Raw genomic sequence first — 23,662 nt, 5'->3', positions numbered from 1 at the left:
CCTCAGAGATTTTGGTTGGTTATTTGAGTTCCTGCTGCCTTTCTATCATCTGGAACCAGTCTGCCCATTCTCCTCTGACCTCTCACATCAACAAGGCATTTTCGTCCACACAACTGACCGCTCACTGGATATTTCCTCTTTTTCGGACCGTTCTCTGTAAACCCTAGAGATGGTTGTGTGTGAAAATCCCAGTAGATCAGCAGTTTCTGAAATACTCAGACCAGCCCGTCTGGCACCAACAACCACGCCACGTTCAAAGTCCCTTAAATCCCCTTTCTTCCCCGTTCTGATGCTCGGTCTGCACTTCAGCAGGTTGTCTTGACCACCTCTACATGACTAAATGCTTTGAGTTGTGGCCGTGTGATTGGCTGATTAGCTGTTTGTGTTAACAAGCGATTGAACAGTAGTGTCACTCAAAGCAAAGGGTTTCAAGTCAGTTAACCTCTTAAACTCCTTGGAACCAAAACGCACTTTGTCATGTTTTTCAAAACTTTTATGTTTCATAAACAACATTCAGAAGCTGGGCGTTGTATGAGGCTGTAACGTCTACTTTCCAGTCTAATAGATGTTCATGTCATTTTAAACACTTATAATAATATAAAATAATATAAATATTTTTCTACTGAAAGTCGACCCATTTTTCCACAAATCTGGGCTATAAAGTAGAAACAGATGGCGTCTCTTCAGTGATAAACTCTGTAAACATTACTTTTATAAAATAACACAAAGAGTGTCTTTGTGTTATTTTGTGTGAGATTTTTGGCAAATAAAAATTTGTATTCATTTCATGCAGTTACTGAATAAATTGCCTTACAATTTGATCAAAGTCAGATGGACAAACCAAAATATACCCTGGAAAATAAGAGGTGAAACATCCGAAATGAGTGTGAAACTCTGATTTTGAACCAGTTCAGTAGAAATATTCATATGTTTAGTATTTAGTGTGTGACCTTTATTACAGATTCTATTCTTTTCAGGAGACTCACTTTCAGTTTTTCAGAGATATTTTTCACCCCACCAAAGTTCAACACATCCTTTCAGACCCACAGCACTGAGTCGTCTTCTCAGTGTGGAAGGATGTTTTCAGATCTGAAGCTTGGTTTTCTCCTCTCTCTCAAAGATGAAAGCTTTAAGTGCTGTTTTTCTGATGGGGGCAGTTTTGGTGTTGACCAGGTCTTCCGGGTGGTTGTTAGGAGCCCCATTTTCTTTGTATCTCTTAATCATTTTTTGAACTCCAGCGTTGGAAACTCCTGCTTTTCTCCTAAAGTGAATATTGCTGCCTGTAAGCATGTATTTAGGTAATGCTTGCGTATTTATTATAGCAAACATTCTCTGTGTGTTCATCCTTTACTACCTCCTCCTGGTTTATAATTAACACCTCTGACTACTGGTGCTTCAGTATTCAGTCCTCAGGACTCTTGAACTGCACTGCATAGGCTATCATGATAAGCTGAATGTGTTAATCATTTGTCTGACCGCGTATACAAGACTCACTTTCTTTCGGCCTGACTGCCTGAGTGCGTTCCAGTATGTGAATGGTTGTGTGTCTATGTGCTCAAGGCAGCATGGAGGTGAGAATTATATGATGGGTCACTAGAGAGACGCTAAGAGATGGGAAAGCAGCAGGGCGTCCAGCTTTAGTGGGGTGTGCTGATCTGAGATCAGCATATTCATCATAATATGGAAGATAAAACTTTCTCTGTGAGGCTGGATGCATGGTCGACTTCAGTAACTACACAACAACTCAGAGACCTTCCAGCTTCTTATATGTATCAAAATGTCATGTGTTGCTGATCTGGGACCAGTTACATGAACTACGGTTTATCTATGTTGATAAGTCTGAGCCTCTTACCAAAAGCAGAGTTTAAAACATTTAAAAAATAATGAATATGATAATTATAGATCGGGAGAGCTGAGCATGACAGTGTTTTCCATCTGCAGTCTTGCAGAAACACAGTTCAAGGGTGCCTGATTTAGTTGTATTGAACTCTATATGTTGCTGCCACAGATACATATTAAAGACCGAAGCAGCCACCAGAGAGTACACTACTGAAGCTACCACTCCACTAGGGAAAATTTCCCGGAAGAAAAAGTCCTGATTTACGCAGGTTTTTACTTTAAGAATTTAAGGTTTTTGTTGTGTATTGACTTGTGTATGTATGCAGTTTACTACCAGTGTCACTGGTAACTTGAAAATGGGTGCAAATACATGGAAAACATAACTTTAACATGGATGCTTTGTAACACCTCCTAACATTGCCTACACAACCTAACATTCCTAAAGTAACACAACCTGACACTCCCTATACAACCTAACATTCCTAATCTAACACCTCCTAACATTCCCTACACAACCTAACATTTCTAAAGTAATGCAACATGACATTCCCTTTACAACCTAATATTCCTTATGTAACACAACATTATGTTGTGCATTACACAACCTAATATTCCATATGTACCTGAACCTAAAATTCCCGACGTAATACAAGCTAAATTCCTTGCATAACACAAGCTAACGTTACCTTCAAAATGTAACCTAACATTCCCTACATGATGTAATCTAACATTCCCCACACAACACAGCCTAACATTCCCTATAAAATGCAACCTAACATTCCCTACTTAACACTACCTAACATTCTCTGTATAACACAACCTAGCACTCTCTACACAACACACTCTTACATTCCTTACAGAACCCAACCTAACATCCTCACAAAGCAACCAGTGAGTGGAAGTACGGAGTAGAATTTTCTAATAAAGTGCATAGTGAGGATTCATTTACTGGCCAAATACCATACTTCAGTATTTACTATGTGAAAGCGAATGGGGTGGTATTTGACAAGGCTACTCACATCCACTGAGACTCTTGATGGTCTGAGCTTATTTTCTCTACTCTAATGAATGAGCTGATGAAAAGCTTTAGAACTGGCAAATTGAATAATGTGAAAGCAAGTGCAATTGAGTTTTTTTAAATAAATGACTTTTATAATGCATTGATCTAGAATTATAAGATTTAGAGAAGCTGCCCCCTGTCAACACACACACACACACACACACACACACACTTTTTGTTTTTAAACCTTGTCAGGACATGTGGTCATATGTTTTGTATTATATTATTTATTTATTTTTTAATCTATGCCCATTTTGAATTTGATGCCAGCAACAAAAGGCTGGTAAAGTTGTGTAATGCTAAAAAAAACACCTGGTGATTGCCAACAGGTCAGTAACATGATTGGGTAAAAAGAGCATCTCAGAGAGTTGGAGTCTTTGAGAAGTAAGTGTGAGGAGGGGTTCACCACTCTGTGAGAGGCTGCATGATCTAACATGATCAAAAATGCAACAATTCAAGAAGAAGGTTTCTCAACATAAAATAGTAAAGAGCTTCTGTTTATCATCATCTATGGTGCATAATAACATTAAAAGATTCAGAGAATCTGGAGAAATCTCCGTATGTAAGGAAGAAGGCCAAACCAGTATTTGCTGGTCATGATCTTTGGGCCCTCAGGCAGCAATGCATTAAAAACAGACATGATTCTGTAGAGGAAATTACTGCATGGGCTCAGAAACACTTCTGAAAACCACTGTCTGTGAAAGCGATTCGTCAGTGCATCCACAAAAGTCCAAGCTCTAAAATGCAAAGAAGAAACCAAATACCAACAGGATCCAGAAACGCTGCCACCTTCTCTGGGCCTGAGCTTATTTAAAATGAACATGTGCTGTCATCCAGACAATGTCTTTTTTTAAGGAGGGCCTTGCTTATTTCAGCAAGACCATGTCTTTTTGTTTTTCAAAAAGGCTCTATATAGAACCATATACAGCGAGATCACCATCGAACTGAAGAACACTTTCATGATTTACTCATGCAAAGAGTTTTTGAGTGTTCAGGTTTTTATCTTCTTCTTATTCTTTCGGCTGCTCCCTTTAGGAGTCGCCACAGCGGATCATCTGCCTCCATCTTGCCCTATCCACTGCCTCCTCTACTTTTACACCAACCATCTCCATGTCTACCTTCACTACATCCATAAAGCTTCTCTGAGGTCTACCTCTTCTCCTTCTACCCGGCAGGTCCATCTCCAAGATTCTTTGACCGATATATCCACTATTCCTCCTCAACACATGTCCAAACCATCTCAACCTGGCCTCTCTGGCTTTATCTCCAAACTGCTCCACCTTCACTGTCCCTCTGATCTGCTCATTTCTAATCTTGTCCATCCTTGTCACTCCCAACGAAAATCTCAGCATCTTCATCTCCGCCACCTCCAGCTCAGCCTCCTGTCTTTTATACAGAGCCACAGTCTCCAAACCGTACATCATAGCAGGACGCACTACTGTCTTGTAAACCTTCCCTTTCACTCTTGCTGCTATCCTTCTGTCACACATCAGCCCTGACACCCATCTCCACCCACTCCATCCTGCCTGCACCCTCTTCCTCACCTCTTTTCTACACTGTCCATTGCTCTGGATGGTTGACCCAAGATATTTGAAGTCATCCACCTTTACAACCTCTACTCCTTGCATCTTCACCTTTCCACCTGCCTTGCTCTCATTCACACACATGTATTCCATCTTGTCTATACTGACCTTCTTCCTCTCCTCTCCAGTGCAAACCTCCACCTCTCCAGATTCTCTTCCATCTGCTCTCTACTCTCACCACAGATTACAATGTCATCTGCAAACATCATGGTCCATGGAGCCTCCTGCCTGACCTCATCTGTCAACCTTTCCATCACCATTGCAAACAAAAAGGGGCTCAAAGCTGATCCCTGATGTAACCCCACCTTCACCTTGAAACCATTTGTCACTCCAACTGCACACCTCACCACTGTCTCACTATCCTCATACATGTCCTGCACCACCCTAACATACTTTTCAGCTACACCTGACTTCCTCATACAGTACCACAGTTCCTCTCTTGGCACCCTATCATATGCCTTCTCTAGATCCACAAAGACACAATGTAGCTCCTTCTGACCTTCTCTGTACTTCTCTACCAACACTCTCAATGCAAAAATTGCATCTGTGGTACTCTTTCTGGGCATGAAACCAAACTGCTGCTCACTGATCTGAACCTCTCGCCTTAGCCTTGCTTCACCAACTCTTTCCCATACCTTCATGGTGTGGCTCATCAACTTTATACCTCTGTAGTTACTGCAGCGCTGAACATCACCCTTGTTCTTAAAAATGGGTCCAATACACTGCTTCTCCACTCATCAGGCATCCTCTCACTCTCCAGGATTTTGTTAAACAACCTGGTTAAAAAGTCCACTGCCTTCTCTCCTAAACATCTCCATACCTCCACAGGTATGTCATCTGGACCAACTGCCTTTCCATTCTTCATCCTTTTTAAAGCTGCCCTCACTTCCACCTTACCAATTCTCTGCACTTCCTGATCCACTATCTCTCCCCCAGTTGTCCTCCTCTCTCTCTCATTTTCCTCATTCATTAGTTCTTCAAAGTACTCCTTCCATCTACTCAACACTCTCTGTTCACTCACTAGTACATTTCCCTCTCTATCCTTTATCAGCCTAACCTGCTGTACATCCTTTCCAGCTCTCTCTGTTTAGCCAAACGATACAAGTCCTTTACTCCTTCTTTACTGTCCAGCCTCTCATACAGCTCATCATAGGCCTGAGCCTTTGCCACCATTCTTTTCGCTATGCGACTAGCCTCACGGTACTCCTGCCTACTTCCTTCATCTCTCTGGTTATCCCACTTTTTCTTAACTGCCTTCTTTTTTGAATACTCTCCTGGACTTCCTCATTCCACCACTAACTTTCCTTGTCTTCTTTCCTCTGACCAGATGAAACACCCAACACATTTTTGCCAGTTTCTCTCACCACCTTAGCTGTAGTTTCCCAGTCCTCAGGTAGCTCCTCACTGCCCCCAAGGGCCTGTTGCAATTTTTCCCTGAACTGCCTGCAACCATCCTCCTCCTTCAGCTTCCACCATCTAATCTTTGGCTCTGTCTTCACTCTCTTCCTCTTCTTTGTTTCTAATCTTATTCTACAGACAACCACCCTATGCTGCCTTGCTACACTTTCCCCTGGTACCACTTTACAATCTCCAATCTCCTTTAGGTGGCATCTCCTGCTAAGGATATAATCCACCTGTGTGCACCTCCCTCCACTCTTGTATGTCACCCTGTGTTCTTCCCTCTTCTGAAAATACGTGTTCACCACAGCCATTTCCATTCTCTTTGCAAAAGCTACAACCATCTGACCTTCCACATTTCTGTCTTTCACACCGTACATACCCAGCACCTCTTCATCCCCTCTGTTCCCTTCACCAACATGTCCATTGAAGTCTGCACCAATCACTAATCTCTCCTCTCTAGGGACACCACCTACCACTTCATCCATCTTACTCCAAAATTCCTCTTTCTCCTCTAACTGACAACCAACCTGTGGTGCATATGAACTGACCACATTCAAAATTACTCCATCAACCTCCAACTTCAGGCTCATGATCCTGTCTGACACTCTCTTTACATCCAGAACACTTTTCACAAGCTGTTCCTTTAGGATTATCCCTACTCCATTTCTCTTCCTCTCTACACCATGACAGAACAGTTTGAATCCACCTCCAATGTTCCTGGCCTTGCTTCCTTTTCATCTGGTCTCCTGGACACAAAGAATATCTACCTTCCTTCTCTCCATCATGTCTGCAAGCTCTCTGCCTTCACCAGTCATTGTCCCTATGTTCAGAGTCCCTACTCTAACCTCCACACTCCTGCCTTTCCTTCTCTCTCGCTGCCTTCTAACCCGCCTTCCTCCTCTCCTCTTTGATGGTCTTTAACCTACAGTAGTCCAATTTCCACCGGCACCCTGCTGGTCAACAGCACCGGAGGCGATCGTTGTTAACCCGGGCCTCGACCGATCCGGTATGGCAATCATATTTGTGATCTGCATGATAGTTTTGGCACAAGTTTTATGCCGGATGCCCTTCCTGGCGCAACCCTCACCATTTATCCGGGCTTGGGACCGGCACCAGAAGTACACAAAGTACACCCCTAATGGCTGGTTTCAGGTTTTTATACAGAACCATTTTCTTTACTAATGAACCCTTTAAGGGTGTGTGTTTGTGTTTGCTTATATATATATATATATATATATATATATATATATATATCCATCCATCCATCCATTTTCTAAGCCGCTTCTCCGTCAGGGTCGCGGGGGGGTGCTGGAGCCTATCCCAGCAGTCTTCGGGCGGAAGGCAGGATACACCCTGGACAGGTCGCCAGTCCATCGCAGGGCTATATATATATATATATATATATATATATATATATATATATATATATATATATGTGTGTGTGTGTGTGTGTGTGTGTGTGTGTGTGTGTGTATATATACATGCATAATATAAACATATATCTATTAACCAAAGGATCTTGCGCCTTCAGTCTTATAAAATATGTAGCGTTTGTAAAAATAGTGGTGTTAATCTTGTAAATTAATGCTATCTTCTATGAATTGTTACATTTTTTACCTTAGAACCTACGAAAAACAAACACACTCACAGTTTCTCTATCTCTCTAAAACTGTCTCATTGTGCCTCCTCAGTCCTTCACCTGCATCAAGTGTGTCTAAGGATAGCATGTCCACTTTTCAGGTCCACTTTGGCCATTTAAGACCCGTTTCTATAACAACTCTAAGGGCCATAAGCAAGACGGAGGAGTCGTAGAGGTCTGGTCATTCTTCAGATAGTGTGTGTATGAATACGTGTGTGTGTGTGTGTCTGTGTGTGTGTGTGTGTGTGTGTGTGTGTGTGTGTGTGTGTGTGTGTGTGTGTGTGTGTGTGAACTGGAATTGACTTTTGGACCATTTTATCTCACATTCATCCAGCAATATTTGCTGCCGCATGAAGAAGAGAGAAATCTGATTCGGGGCTTTTGATTGGACGAGGCAGCAATAGTTATTAGCTGTAGTTCTCTGAATTCTAATGGGCGTTTGAGGCAGACACAAAAAGGTACATGGAGAAGGACCCAACTTGGCCAACTTATTTGCATCCACTCTGCGCAGCCCACACGCTTCGTAAGCGCGAGATGCGCTCGGAACGGAGGACACACTGTCTTAATGTGCCATGACTCACCACTGCTGCAATTTGGATCCACTTTCCGCAGGCTAGCGCTTGGCTCAGACACCCAGAGTGCTGCGCTATATTTGAAGGACCTCTGAACCTCCCCCAGAAAAGCACCTTGGAGAGCGCCTGCTACAGTTAGACTGTGTGGGAGTGTAAAGTGTGTATTTCCCTCAGGCTTGTAGGCCTTTGCTCAGAAACACTTGGAAATATGCACATATGAATTTCTAGTCATCTAGCAGTCAAAAGTTTGGACTCATGTAAGGCTTTTGTTCATTTATATTAAAAGTGTGTGTGTGTGGGGGGGGGGGGGTGTTGTGGTAACTCCTTATTGGACCCATTGCATCACTCAGAACAACACTTCCCATATGCATTGTTAAATCAATACATCTATCTATCTATCTATCTATCTATCTATCTATCTATCTATCTATCTATCTATCTATCTATCTATCTATCTATCTATCCTTTATGGTGAACAGTAGGTATACACCTAATTATTGAGTGCAGGTGTTTCAGTCACACTCATTGCTAGCAGGTGTATACAGTCAAGCATGTGGCCATGCAATCTGCATAGACCAACACTGGGAGTACAATGGGTTGTATTGTAGAGCTCAATTACTTCAAGCATGGTACCATTGTAGGATGTCACCTCTGCAACAAGAGGTTGTCCAGCTAGATCTGCCCTAGTCAACCGTAAGGAGTATTATTGTGAAATGGAACCATCTTGGAGCAACAACAGCTCAGCCACAAAGCAGTAGACCATGCAAACTCACAGAGTGGTTGCATGATTCACTATAGAGTTCCAAACTACCTCAAGAAGCAACATCAGCACAAAAAACTGTGCATCAGGAGCTTCACGAAATTCATTTCCATGGCAGAACAGCTGCACACAAGCCTAAGATCACTATGCGTTTCACTATCTGGCAGAGTGATGGATGAATCTGGGTTTGGTGGATGCCAGGAGAACACTACCTACTGTAATGCACAGTGCCAACAGTAAAGTTTGGTGGAGGAGGAATAATGGGCTGGGGCTGTTTTTCAGGATTTGGGCTCCTTAGTTCCAGTGAAGGGTAATGTTAATGTTAATGCCACAGCACACAAAGACATTTTAGACAATTATATTTTGTGACAGCAGTTTGGAGAAGAGCCTTTCCTGTTTTGGAATTAATTGGAAGGTCTGTTGTGAGCCAGGCCTTCTCGTCCAAAATCCGTGCCTGACCTCGCAAATGCTCTTTTGACTGAATTCCCACAGACACACTCCAAAATCTTGGAGAAATGAAATTAATGCCTGTGGTTTTGGAATTTTTGCTCTGGAAACCATAAAATCCTGCTTAAGCCACTGCAATCAGGTCCAAACTGTTGCCTGATACTGTAAAGAGACCACCAAGCAAGAGACTGCTGGAGTAACTGAAGGGAAATGGTTTTGAAATATAATAAAATGATGAAACCCAATTAAACCTTAATATTTTGTAGTCATATTTTAAACCAAAGAACTGACATTACAGTACCGTTCATTTCTCCACACAGAAATAAACAGTTCATGTTGTTAGTAAGAACCTTCAGCATGAAGTTGCAGTCATACCCTATTGGAAGATCTTTTTCACGTTCTTCACCCCTTTTTTAAGGTTTTAGCACCACCCAGTGGTGAAATTGTGCAGTTACTTTTACATTTCACTGTTCAGTATTACTGCACACATTCTGACATTCCAGAGGCTTTTATTTCTTTATTAATTTGGTCTCAATTACTCTAATAATCACAATCCTCGATCCAGATAATATACCACCCACGGGAGAAACTGGAGAAATGTAAATGGACTGACCCTGTGTAGCGACTACTGTGATCAGCTACCAGGATGAGTGTTTTGGGGAGGAGGCCACTGCACCGGTGGACGCAGTAAGGGCTCATGGAGGGCGCTAATGAGCACCATAAGGGGATATGAGGCAGGGGTTCCTAATCCCAGTCCTGGTGACCCCACTCTAGTGTCTTCCCAAGTCTACACACCTGACCCGGCCCTCGAGGAGCTTGTCAACTAGTTAGTGGGCTCAATCAAGTGCGCTAGATGAGAGGAAGCACTACCACTAATTACACCTCAAAGCCCAACCTCCTCTTGGAGCGACCACAACAGCAGCGATGATCGTCCGTTTCTGACCTGTGGTGTCACCCAAAGCCATTTTGCATGGCCACATCCACTAAGCTCCCAAGCTCCCATGCTGGTATGCTGGTCACCAAAAATGGAAATTAACATGCTGATCACCACCAAAACCAGCATATGTTGTCTTTTAGATGCTGGTATGCTGGTCAACCAGAAAGACCACGATGGGTGACCCCTAAACCAGCACCTAACCAGCATAGGCCAGCATGGAATGCATGGTTCCTGCAATTTCCCCCTGGGATCAATAAAGGAATCTGAATCTGAATGATTTTAGAGCTGCAGGTGCCGTACCTCGCCACCAGGCGGCGCCAAACAGTCACTTTCACCCTCAAGTTTAGGGAGGGAGTTTTTTGTTTTTTTTTTTTTTCTCAACAAGTTGCCTCCACAAAGTTGGACAGATTTCATGCTACAGCTTTCCTGTCTCCTTTACTCTAGTCAGTGCTCTTCAAACTGTCAGCACGGATACGAGTGCATACATTTAGAGTTCACGTTTGTTTGAGTAAACTTCATAATTAAGGACATTAATAATTATAAGGCCAGCACGCGCTCGGATCTCGATTCTCTTTGTTCAGTGGACGCTGTTGTAATTATTATATATTTATTTATTAACAGTTTTTTTTTTCTTTTATTCTTTCGCACTTTTCTTTAAGGTGTATTGGAAAGAGCGCGCGTGACGTCACGAGCCCGTGGCGGAGGAAAAAAAAAATTGTTTCGCAGTCGCGCGCACAACTTCGCTCGCTCGCGGCGCTTCAGCGGACTCGCGCGCTCGCCGAGCAGAGCAGTGGAGAGCGCGCGGGTGCAGGGTGAGCGAGGCGCGCTCGCGGGACACTTTGTGTTGGAGTTTCAGCTTCACGGACAGCGACGCGGTCACCGAGCTCGGCCTCTGAAACCTGGACAGACGGACTATGAGCTGAGCGGACCGTCCGAGGAAGAGTGCGCGAGAAGGTGAGGCCGCGCTTTTCACGTGTTCTCGCGAACTTGTGCCTCGGGTTTCGCGGTGGGCTGCTCAAAGCTGCAGCGCGTCCAGGAGTTCACGTCAGGAGACGCGCAGCCACCGTCTGGGAGCAAAGCGACGCCAGATAAAAGCCACTTTTCTGTCACAAGTTGTTCCCCCGGTGCTTTGTAACACATTTAGCTCCGTCACTTTTGGTTAAAAGGTTGTAAAATTTGCATATATTACTAAGTAACTGTGGAAAATGTAGGAGAAGTTCAGCTGCTGCTGCTGCTGCTAATTGTGCCAGTATTATATCAATAAGTTGGGTAATTTGGGCCAATAGGACTGTCAACGACCTCTTCTAGTGCACCGACTCAGTGGTCACTAACCCTGCTGTAGTCTTGGAGACCTACCTTCTTGAAGTTCCTCAAAACTTCAGCTTCCAAAGTTGTCCTCCTATGAAAACTATGAAAACATAATTTGGCCTGTCAGAAATGAAACTAGGCAGGCTGTGTACGTCACTGACATGACATTACGTGCATTTTTGAGTTCAGGCTGCCAGAGGTACTTTATTAAATACATGACATTTCAGTTTGTTCGATTCAGTCCTCTTATTGGGGTCCGTATGCCTGAAAAATGAATTTCTGTGGCCCTTAGGGAGTTACAGCTTTGGAGACCCTGAAAAGACGTGGTGTGTAGATCATTGACATGGTGTGAGTTTTTTTCTGTCCAGGGCTGTTGCTGTCCCCAAAAAATCATTTAATAAATTTGTTGAACAGTAGGTCTTTGGTGAGAAACGTATATAATATTCACTTGAGTTTCTTTTTGCCTCCAAAAGTCTAAGAATGTCAGACGTCCAACCACAGATGTTGATTGAAATTGTATCAGAACAGGTCGTTTGGTTGTATAAAGTCCTAAGTAAAATAGTTTGGATTGATCTTCTGTTTGACACCTTTCAAATAAAAACCATGCTGCAAAATAAGGCGGCTTTAAAAGTGCCAAACTCGCTGAGAGGCTTTCGTCTGTAAGTCCTTACCCCCGAATAACACAAGGCTTTTATTTTGGTAAGTTAAGTGATACTTTTTTAATCCCACAAACGGGGAAATTCCACCTCTGCATTTAACCCAACCGTGAAGTGAAACATCACATACACACACACACACACTAGGGGGCAGTGGGCAGCCCTATCCACAGCGCCCGGGGAGCAATTGGGGGTTAGGTGTCTTGCTCAAGGACACCTCAGTCATGGACTGTCAGCGCTGGGAATTGAACAGGCGACCTTCCGGTCACAGGGCCAGTTCCCTAACCTCCAGCCCACGACTGCCCCCATGTGCTTTTATGAAAAAAAGGGCCAGCATTTTGCACCATAAAGAAGACTCCAAGTGATGGTGAGATAGCAAGATCGGTAGCCCTTTCGCAAATGTTGGAAAAGTGTAATTTGTGAGTTGCGGTTAGAACATTATAATAATGTGTATTATTATAATGCTTATTTGTTTGAAAAAAAAAGTGCCAAAGTTCAAGAATAAAGGTTTATACGGGTGTCTAAGTAGATGCCTGCAGTTTAAATAACTGAAATAGCATTTAAACGCTCACTATATTTAAGATGTAAAATGCGCATAGGTATCAGTGCAAATATATATGCAGATATAAAAATGCACATCATGTTCTCCTTTTATTAAAATTTTTGAAAATGGTCATTTTTGCAATTTACCTGTATTTATTTTGATTTTTTAAAGGTAAAAATCTGGTGAGCACCAGATATGGACCTGGTGCATTGTTTTTTGTAGTATCTGGTGCATACCTGGTAGTATCAGGTGTGCAGGAGATTTTTACCTAAAAATGCACCTTGTCCTTTCAGAGGCTCTTTAAAATAAGCCTGTTTTGAATCTGCTTTTTTGTGATGTCATAAAAACCAACATGTTTATATGTGTTTGACTTTTCAACCTACAAGAGTCACGACGAAGTTATAAGAAGTGTTTCAGCCTTGATGACTTTGACTAAGATGCAATACAGAGCAGCCAGCCAGAATAGAGACTGTGTGTACATATCAGTCTTAAAGGTACAGTAACCAGAACGGACAGTCCAATTTTAAAGGCTAAAAAAGAGAAAAGTTGTTGTGCAAAAATGAACTGTGAATACATGGAAAATAAAATTGGGGAGAAAAATGAAAATGCGTGAAACATGTAGGACATGGGCCCTTTTACGTAGTTGGATTGGGTGCGGTAGAGTTGGTTTAAATTCCAGCCTGTCCCATAGTAGGAGGGGTCAGAAACATTATCCACCTTTGTGAAATGCTGCTTTGTGAAATGTCTGTGAGTGAGCTGACACACAATAAGTAAGTGTGATGAGCAATGATTGTTGTCATAAACAGGACTTATAAATTAACGAGACAATTGAAACCTGATGTCCAGTCTCTCCGATAGTTGAAGAGGTCAGGAACGTTCTTATTGGACCTTTGTCATTTTATGCTTAAGTCATCCACGTTACTGAAAAATCTTTTTTGTAAAACACCCATCAGGTCAGCTTGTGCTGTGACGTCATCGCCCCTGCCAGTTGGCGTGAGCCTCCCTCTACCATGGACGTGGGCAGTGAAGTGGACCTCTCCAACGGCAACATCGCCCCGTTGTGGAAGAAGCGCTCGAATGGCCACATCAAGCCAAGACCCCTGAGTTATCAGATTGATGGATTCATGACAGACTTCCCCGCAGGGTCCACCGAAAAGCTCTCCACTCCAGCTGCAGGCACTGCTGTGTATAAGCATGTCCTGAACAAACCAGCCACACGCAAGTCTCGAGTAGTTCGGAGCATCAGCATCGGCCGTCTGACCGACGGACGGTTTTCTTTGGTTAGATTCGGCTCAGACGACAGTAAAGAGACTGACAATCGACTGCCTAAAACACCGACCACCGGCTCAAAGGTTGGAAATGGCTTGAGTATCCGTGACCCACTGAGGCGCCTGTCCGGCCAGGTCACTCTCACTACTCAGAGGGACCAGATTGTGTTTCGGGACTCACCAGGGAACCCCCAGGAATCAAACTATCCATCCCAGGATGGCCCCCGCCTGGTCTCCGCTACAGAGCTTCGCGGTTCTCCAGTTGCCCTCCGAACGCCTTCGGCCCACAGCTCCACCTCCAGCATCCCCTCCCTCTCCTCTCCCTCCTCTTCTGCCCCCAGCACCCCATCTGAACCGGCCACGCCGCGCACCCCTTCGCCCTCTGACAGTGGCAGTGTGGTGCTCTTGCGCCAGTCCTCAGGCTCCTCCCAGGTGGGATTTTTTTAAATCTAAGTAGAATTAACTTTTAATTAAATGTTTTTTTTCTATGCACATTTGAAAATTCCAACTTTTATATAGTTTAACAGATGCATTTCCAGATGTTGATTAAAAAAAAAAAAAACACTTCTTACATTTCCTATAAAGCTACCCTTTCAGAGATGCCAGGGTTTCTTATGACAGCAGTGAAATTCAATATCTGCATTTATTGATAACTGTTGCATATGTTTCCAAGTTCCTAGAAAAAAATACATGTGAAAAACAAACAGTCAACAAGACAAAGAGAGATGCTTTCCGTAAACAGGCTCTTTCACTTTCCTTATTGTCTTGCTGATTTGTGTTGTAGCGAGTGAATGGCTAGATTTGTTCTCCCATCCTGGCTAGTAAATGAAAGATTCGCATTGCTATTGCTAGTATATTAAATTAGCAGCTGTTGAAAGTGTAGCAGTTATCACAAAATCCACAAATGCGTGTTATTCATGGTGATTTTGATAATTATTGTTGACTTTCCATCACCCAGGGCTCTGAAGGCAAGCCACCTACACCCGCTGTGGTCCTCAGCACGCATAGCCCGGTGGCGCAGAAGATGGGCACGCAGCAGCTCATTCCCCGTAGTCTGGTCTCAGAAACACGTCCTAGCAAGGCGTCCCAGGCTGGCCCTGAGCGGCAGGGCCTTGGGGGGCTGCTGGACCCCTCCAAACGCGCCATCCGCGCCCGCAGCATGGTGGAAAGTGGCACTTTCTTCTCCACCAGCAGGGAAGATGAAGAGGATGCAGAGGAGAGCCCAGGGCTGCTACGGAGAGGCCTGCGGTCCACATCATACCGCCGGGCTGTGGTCAGTGGCGTAGACTTGGACTCCCCATCTGCTGATCTAAAGAATCACCGGCTGTCTCAGCCGGTCTTCAAAGGATTAACAGAGGTCAAAGAAGGGCCAGGGAGCCCACGGCCAGCAAAGAGCAAGGCGAGTGTAACCTTATTTTGTTCAGGAGTGTGTAAAGTAAGGTCGTCTTCAAAGCGAATCACTCTAAACATGTTTGGTGTTGGAATTTTTCTCATTTTTGAATTGGAGCTACAAGGCTAAACAAGAAATGGAAGCTCATGACCTCATGAGTTGAGTTGTGGACAGAAATAAAAACAAACCAAGGCTTAGGGATTCTTTTCTTCACACAGTGCCAGAAACCACATAAGCAAGTCTAGATTGATGGGTGGATAGTTTGCATGGGGCTAATTGGCATTCATAAGCTTAAATTTCTTAGCTACGCTAGATTTTAGACACCAGACATATTTTATTGGTTGTATTTAGGATGTGGAGAAAATTGTATGCATTTTAAATTCGCCTTTAAAGCTGTCGCTTTGATACTTATTGAAAGTCAAAGGAAAAGACTGCTTTTTGTGAATATAATATGTGAGCAGTTATACTGGAGCAGTGCCACAACAAGTCATATGGCCAGAAGCAAATCAGTAATATGTGGTTTACAAGTGAGCTTACTGATCGTGCCTTTTGGGCATTAGGCGTGTCCCACGTTCTGCGTTGCAGAAAACAAGCGAGAGAGTTGGCGTCCATTTAAATGTGAACCTGCATGTTGTTTTTGTAATTACACTGAAAGTGCTGCTTCACAGATTGGTGAAAATGGAGTTTAGTGGTAATTATGTCTTTGGTGATATTTCACAGGCAGTTTATGGTGTAAACTGAGTTTAAAATATCAAGTACAGAATAGAGCAGAAAGTTTGTGGAAATGGATGACATTCAGTGGAATCCAAAAGTCTGAGGCCATGAGTGAAAATGCTTCTGTTTTGCATTTTAAATTAAAGTTGAATTGATACAAAATGTTATATTGCCAATTATATTATCAGTATTACACATTGGATAAAAAGAGGAATGGAATTATTTAAAGGAATTTCCAAACTACTTAGTATTTGGTGGTATTTCCCCCTTTTTGCTTTAATGATGGCATGCACACCAGCTGGCACTGACTCTACAAGTCTCTGCAAAAGCCTCTGTGCAGTAGATCAAATCCACCTGAGAGTTGACTGTACAAGGGCTGCAGTAGAAGGAACGGGACTTAAAAAAACCTGAAATTTTTATTCAAAGGCCTTAAAAATAGCAAAGTCTAGCATCTTCAGTGTTTCTTTATTTAACCTGTCGCAACGTTTCTGTGTTTTAAATTGTTCAAAACTCTAAAATTGCCTATTGTTTAGTTCCTTAAATGAAATATATATATATATATATATATATATATATATATATATATATATATATATATATATATATATATATAATATCCCACGTTTTCAATATGATCTTTTGGACCCCACCGTATGTCTCTTCCTTTGTGGATTATTTATGAGAAGTTCCTTTGTGGGTTATTTATGAGAACATCTGAGCAGAACCTCTCCTCAGGAACGTGACGGATGAAGGACGTTGTTTTTAGGAGCTCTAACCACTCCAGGGTCACTGTCCTCCAATTAGCCCTGTCGGCCGCTTCCATGCAAGGCAGAAAGCTTGCCTTAGAGGTCAGTGAGGTCAGAGGTTGTGAGCAAGTGGAAATGCGCCATGTCCACTGATGTCCGTCTTTCAGAATTTGACAGGCCGGTGTGAACACAAGCCATTATTTGAGCTGGAAGCAGCAAGATCCTTTTTCTTTTTGGTATTTGAAAGTCTAAGCTTAAAGGCATTATTTTATTCTTTCATTTCACACTTTTGTTGTTACTCCCAGATTTTGATTTACCTTTGGAAACCGTTTTTGAAACCAAACAAGGCCAACAATCAAGGGAACTACTAGGGGTCACTTAGCTTCATGAAAATGAGGTCAGGCTGACTGGTAAACATTGCTAGAATTTGTTTGCCATGTTTAGGTCACATGTTCTTCAGATTTAGTTCATATGGTCAGGGAAAGCTAATCGCCTTCCACTGTTTTCTGCAGAGTGGAGAGAAGAAGAAGAAGGGGCTGCAGTCTCAGAGGACGTTCGACAGCGAAGGTAAGGGCTGGTCATTTCTCAAGCTACCTTGAGGCAGCAGCTTGTGCTTCCCAACCAGATCGAAACACACACATCTTATTACATGATGGCAGAGTGAGCATCATTATGAATACAGTCTCTAATAAGGCTTGGCAACATGGCAAAAAAGACCAAAATATTTTCATGACATTTTCCACTATACACATCACAAGGCTTAATTTTTCTGTGGTTTGATAAGCTGGAGTGGACAACAGACCAGTAGTGGCACATTTAGAAGGATAAACAACGTAAGAATATAATCCAGTTTTAGATAATAAGCACTATGAACTTGGAAACCTCTTGCAAACCTCAAAACCCAGTGCTGAGGAAGTACTGAGGGTGCTCAGAAAAGCTTATCGGCCTTCTTTTTCGTGATACCGATATCATATCGCCCACCCAGTGCCCTACATCTCACCTCACGTTGGAAAGAAATGAGCGCTCACAGCAATCTGGCGCTTGTTTGGCTGCTGTAGGCGTATAAACCACTCTTAAAAAGCTTTTACGCTGGAGTTAAGGAGTTGTTTTGTTAGTGCTTCATTTATTTTAAAAGGGGCTGTAGGCAATTTACTGTTAAGATGGCACAGATAATAAGATGATAGCGCAGAGCTTGATTTTAAATTTTGTACAGAATGTCCTGCAGTTATTCCAAATAGCATATCATACACAAACATCAACTCAAAAGGCTTCCCAAAAAGCTTTAAACGCACGATTCTGTCTTGTTCTATGCGGACGCCAGCAGTGCTGGAGTGAAGTGATGGAACTGTGACACTGAGAAGTCGCAGCTCTTGGGAAACCCTGTCTCTCCCGTTCCAATTACAAGTGGGATGAGGGTTCAAATGTGGTTTTTCCTACTTGGAACGGAGCATAACTTTCTGTTCACTAAAAGCTGTGTTTCCTAGCTTCTTCCTGTAGTTTTATCTGCATTGCACGTTTATTTTCCTGCTCTAACACGTTCTCAAGAAGGGTTTGATCACTAACTAATGATTGGGTTGCAGGAAAAAACCTTAAACTCTTCTGTGTTCAGATTAAAAACCTGAAAACCTTTGCTTTGATTTTGGCCCAACCTGCCCGGATGAGATTGTGGGCTGAAGGGCACATGAAAAAAATCTAAAATACAAAGATCAGATAGCGAGTGCTTAGATTTCAAGGAAGTGATAACAAAGATATGTGAGCGGGGGAAAAGCTGATGCCCTGCTGAAGTGTGAAAACATTGATGTGTGGGTGTTGATGAATGATTTCTGGGTCACACTTTATTGTGATGATCTTCTATAGATGCTCTAAAGATACTTAAGTCATTAACAAACTTTCTGGTGTTGTTCAGTTGATTATCAACAACGTTATGGTTAGGGTTAGGGCTAGGAGTAGGTATAGGGGTAGCCTTGAACTTAAGGTTAGGTTTAGGTTTAGGGTTAGGGATAGATTTAATAAATTCTTTCACACTGAACTTGAAGTTCAGATGAATTTAACAGATATTTAGTTGAATATTACTTAAAGGCTGAGTGAAGATTTACAAAAAGCCTACAGTGGCCCATCCAAGTGATCCTCAGCTTCACAATCAGTTGCATGTATTGGCTGTTTAGTTGAATGTTACTTAAAGATGTACTAAACATTTACAAAACATCTAGAGTGGAACATCCAAATAATGTGTCACTGAATTCTGACTGTACTTTTGTCTAGTTGCATAGATAGAAAAATGTTAAGCAGTATCTGAAACCTCAATTTTTTTTAAGCGGTTAGTCAACAGCGGTGGATGAAGTACATAAATCATGTACTTGAGTTAAAGTAGAGATACTCATGGTAAAATATTCCTCCAGTAAAAGTAGAAGTTCCTCCCTTTAGACCTCCACTTGAGTAAAAGTACTAAAGTATTTCCCTTCAAATGTACTTACGTATAAAGTAAAAGTACTAAAAGAGGAATTCTGGCTCTGATGTCCTGTTATCATTTTTATAACCAGACTGGCTTCATGAACTCATTTCAGGTGAAAGTCCTCCAGCGTCTCTCTTGGTAAACCAGTCTTTTAATAGAACGTCATTAATTAGTGACGCTGACGTCTATTAAAATAATCAGAAGCACAAAACACTGAAGGTAAACAGTTTCCATCAGGGAGAACCGAGTGGCTCTGAAATCACTTTTTACACACAAGCAAAGTTTCAGTTTCAGATTTATTTACAACTTAGTTCCAAGTTTAAGTTGAATAAAAACTGGCTTTAAACTCAGGATCACAGATGAGCTCCTTTACTATGTTGATCTGTAGGCGTCTGTTCATAAACATAAACCAGCCCAAACTCATTTACTATAAAATGAACTGGTGTTTGTAGAAATTCAGAAAAAAGCCGCGTCAGTCTCGACTGCATATGTGGACATATTTCTATATTGAGCTCTATTTACACAAAGTTAGGTTAGTTCATCATTTATGTTGAACAGACTCTCCCAAAGTTTTACGCTGCTGCGCTGACGTTGAACCGCGTGCTGCACTGGGTCGGTATGACCAACAGGTCAAAACCAGCTCTAAACAAAGTGACCGCTGGGCCCTGATTGGTGCTCTGGCTTTGCGCTTCTTTCGATTTGACATGTTACGTTTTTATACACACAGAAACCAAAAGGAACGACAGATTTCTCAGAATGTAGGAGGAAAAAGTCGGATATTAGACTCTGAAATGTAGTGGAGTGAAAGGAAAAACTCACTGCATAAATCTTCAGACACCATTGATGTCTTGGCTAATTTGGAGTAGGGGCTCAGTTGTGAACATAACTATTGCTTGAAAAGTTGCACGTATTCTATCTTGTGATGGTTTTTTGTGGAGGATATACAGTTTGGCCTTAGTGGAGGTGCCTTTGCCCTCCATTTTGCATTGAAGAGCAGAAGGCCATGAACCAACAAGCAGCCAAAAGCCCTCAATTGAATTTTAAAGTGGACAGCAATAAGTCATTTTATATTGCCAGTGGATTCACTAATAGATAATAATAATGGACCAACACGTTCTGGTGGACTTTAAATGTATTTATTAAAGGAGCCGCTTATTAGTTTCTCACATCTAGATTGCACTTTATTGTTGTTATATGAGCTTAATCAATTGCCTGTGACCATGCAAATGAGTTCTATCTCATCAAGACACTATAGCTTATCCAGGTATAGCAGCCTTTTCAGTGTCATTGCGTCATGTTTGCCAAAAAGCCTCAAATGTGGTGGTGTTTTGGTCACACTGTAAGCACACAAACCAAACGCTGATCGGACTGATCAAAGGGAGACATTTAGGTTCTATCAGTAAATATATCTTCTCTTTCGTTTTCCAGTGAGAGCAGTGCTGGTAGAAGGAGAAGCTCTGTTATTTGTTTTATCTGCTTTATGCTGTGATCCTCATCTCTTTATCTCTGCTAGTGCCTGCTGGTGAGTTCACATCTCAGTGCTAATCTTTGTGTGTCCTGTTACAGAGGACGAGGTTCTGTATCAGAACTACCAGGAGAAGGCCCTGCACAATGACTCGGATGAGGATGCCGAGTCCAGAGAAGCCAAGCCAGATGATAACATTGTGGTCCAGAGCAAACTCATCCGAACCTCGTGGAGTCAGCTCAGTGTGGTGAGAAGAGATTGCTTTAAACCAACCTAAACTTCCACAAACTGTAGTTACTGACCAATTCATAGAAGTTACTGAACAATACGAAGATGTTACTGACCAATAGTAGACATTACAGAGCAGTTTGTAGACATTACTGACCAATTCATAGACGTTACCGAGCAATTTGTAATATTTACCGAGCAATTCGTAGATGTTACCGAGCAATTCGTAGATGTTACCGAGCAATTCGTAGATGTTACCGACCGATTCGTAGTAGTTACCGACCGATTCATAGTAGTTACCGACAGATTCATAGTAGTTACCGACAGATTCATAGTAGTTACTGAATGATTCATAGTAGGTGCTTAATAATACATATATACTCATATACATAGATACAGAATAATGCATAGATACTGAATGATAAATACATACTGAACCTTACATAGATACTGAATAATTTGTAATAGTTAATGAATAATTCAGAGACACTGAATCGTTTGCAGTATTTACTGAATAAGTCTTAAAGATTGAATAACAGCTTTGGGTTTTAAGAACTGAATAAGATACAGAGTAGTTCGTTCGCAGTACTTAATGAATAATAAGTCGTAAAAACTAAATAATAAATAAAAATTCAAAGGCCTTTTTATTTTCATTTCCACAGCACACACACAGTTTAATGTTTTTACAATACGGCACACACACCTACCCTCATGCAAGTGGAGGAATGCTGGGGCTGTGAGGAATGCGGTCCTGTCCGGTCGCACGGCTGTAACCACCCTGCGAGAGAGAGAGATTAAATCCATTTTACTGTACAAACACACTGAACTACACTAACACAGATTATCACAGTGTCTTAGCCGCCACAATGCCCAGTTAAGACGCGTAGATGAGACCATTGTGGTGGCAAAGACTTTGTGGTGATCCATGTTAGTGTAGTACACTGTGTCCAAGCACTGCTTATTATAGGCCTAACTAAGTTTTCCTTGAAGTCAGTTAACACACACACAGAGAGCGAGAGAGAGCGAGCGAGGGAGAGCGAGGGAGAGCGAGGGAGAGCGAGGGAGAGCGAGGGAGAGCGAGGGAGAGCGAGAGAGAGCGAGAGAGAGCGAGAGATAAGCACATCCCCTGGGAAATGTCAGGGAACAGTGCCAGCTCCTTGGCAAACTCCTGAAGATTTCTCCCCATGGAAAAGAATGGAGAGAATGTGTTTGGCTGGAGCTTTGCTGCACTGACTTCTGTTTATGGAATTATGTAATCGAGTTTGGGCCTGGAATGGAACGGAATGGCGGGAGACTTTAATGCTATTTTCCACTTTGGCGTCCTGTTCTAGGCCAGCTTAGGCAGGAATGTTCTGGAAGTAGCTCATACGCCGGCCACTGGCTGAGAAAGAGAGAGAGAGAGGGAGAGAGAGATGTGGTGTTGTCGGCAGGTAGGAAAAGAGAAGAGTACTGAAACGTCACTGACTGCTGTATTTATTATACTCATACCTAATGTCGACTCTCATTGTCTGTTTTGTCAGGTCCACTTACCATATAGTTATATATAGTCATGTTCAAAAGTTTGGGCGCCGCTGGTCAAATAAAATTTTGTTGATTTTCTAAGCAAAAATAATTTAACACGTCCTCCACGAAGGACACACTTCTATAAATTTTAATGCACAATTACAGCGTATTTGCTGAATTTAACCCGATGTTTCATATTGTTGAAGATTCAGAAATTACAGCACATTTTATATTTTGTTTTATATTATTACATTTTATGTTTTATTTTTTTCCAATGTGTTAATCTTAGCAAATAAATGGAAACAGACTAACACATTAACATTTGCAGAATAATACCATTTTTAAGTTGTTGCCAGTAGAGGGTGTTCACTTATTTTTACTTAGAAAATTAGTAAAATATGTAATTTGACCTGTGGTGCTTTTTCCATAAGACTGTAGTTAATGATATATAAAAGGTTATAGTTTTTGTATTATTATACATCGCTTATTTATTTTGCTGTCCACTTTATTCGACATACCTTCCTTGTTGGTCCGCCTTGTAGATGTAAAGTGAGGTACAGTAGCTCATCTGTTCCTGCACAGTTTGTGTTGGTCATCCTGTGGGCTGCAGCATATTTTTGGTTGGTGCTCAATTGTGGTCCTATGGGGGCCCTGTTAATGAATAGGGTGAATTGGGGACTATATATATATATATATATATATATACACACACACACACACACAAAAATCACACACACAAAAATCACACACACACACACACACGTATGTATGTATGTATGTATATATATATATATATATATATATATATATATATATATATATATATATATATATTCCCAAATTCACCCTATTCATTAACAGGGCCCCCATAGGATATATATATATATATATATATATATATATATATATATATATATATATATATATTACACAGACATATGTCTGTATACATACATATTTATTAAGAATGGAATAGGCTGAAAAGAAAGGAGGGGGGGTGGGGGGGAGTGAGAATACTTCAGCATAGGTTTTGGCTTTGCGTCTATGTGTGCAGTGTGTTCTGGCACAAGCTTGCTCCAGCTTTTGTCTGCTCAGGAAACATTGTGAATGTAGAACAGGTGTGTTTACCTGGCCTCACACACACATGAAA

The 23,662-nt window shown here is 41.9% G+C and overlaps 1 protein-coding gene across 1 annotated transcript in view; it reads left to right on the top strand.

Annotated features, from left to right (window-relative positions):
- Positions 1-10,951: 10,951 nt before the first annotated feature.
- LOC108434113 (rho guanine nucleotide exchange factor 26) overlaps positions 10,952-23,662 on the top strand; it is an 82,429-nt gene continuing 69,718 nt past the window's right edge. The window contains exons 1-5 of the mRNA XM_017709025.2: positions 10,952-11,192; positions 13,700-14,446; positions 14,973-15,413; positions 17,377-17,431; positions 20,883-21,028. Of these exons, the coding sequence (XP_017564514.1) occupies positions 13,757-14,446; positions 14,973-15,413; positions 17,377-17,431; positions 20,883-21,028 (1,332 nt within the window). The 5' untranslated portion in view covers positions 10,952-11,192; positions 13,700-13,756. The remainder of the gene's footprint in view (positions 11,193-13,699; positions 14,447-14,972; positions 15,414-17,376; positions 17,432-20,882; positions 21,029-23,662) is intronic.

Source organism: Pygocentrus nattereri, chromosome 7 (genome assembly GCF_015220715.1).
Source record: "Pygocentrus nattereri isolate fPygNat1 chromosome 7, fPygNat1.pri, whole genome shotgun sequence".
NCBI classification, from domain to species: Eukaryota; Metazoa; Chordata; class Actinopteri; order Characiformes; family Serrasalmidae; genus Pygocentrus; species Pygocentrus nattereri.
Note: the sequence above shows the minus strand (reverse complement) of the source record. Positions and strands in the feature narration are given on the sequence as shown.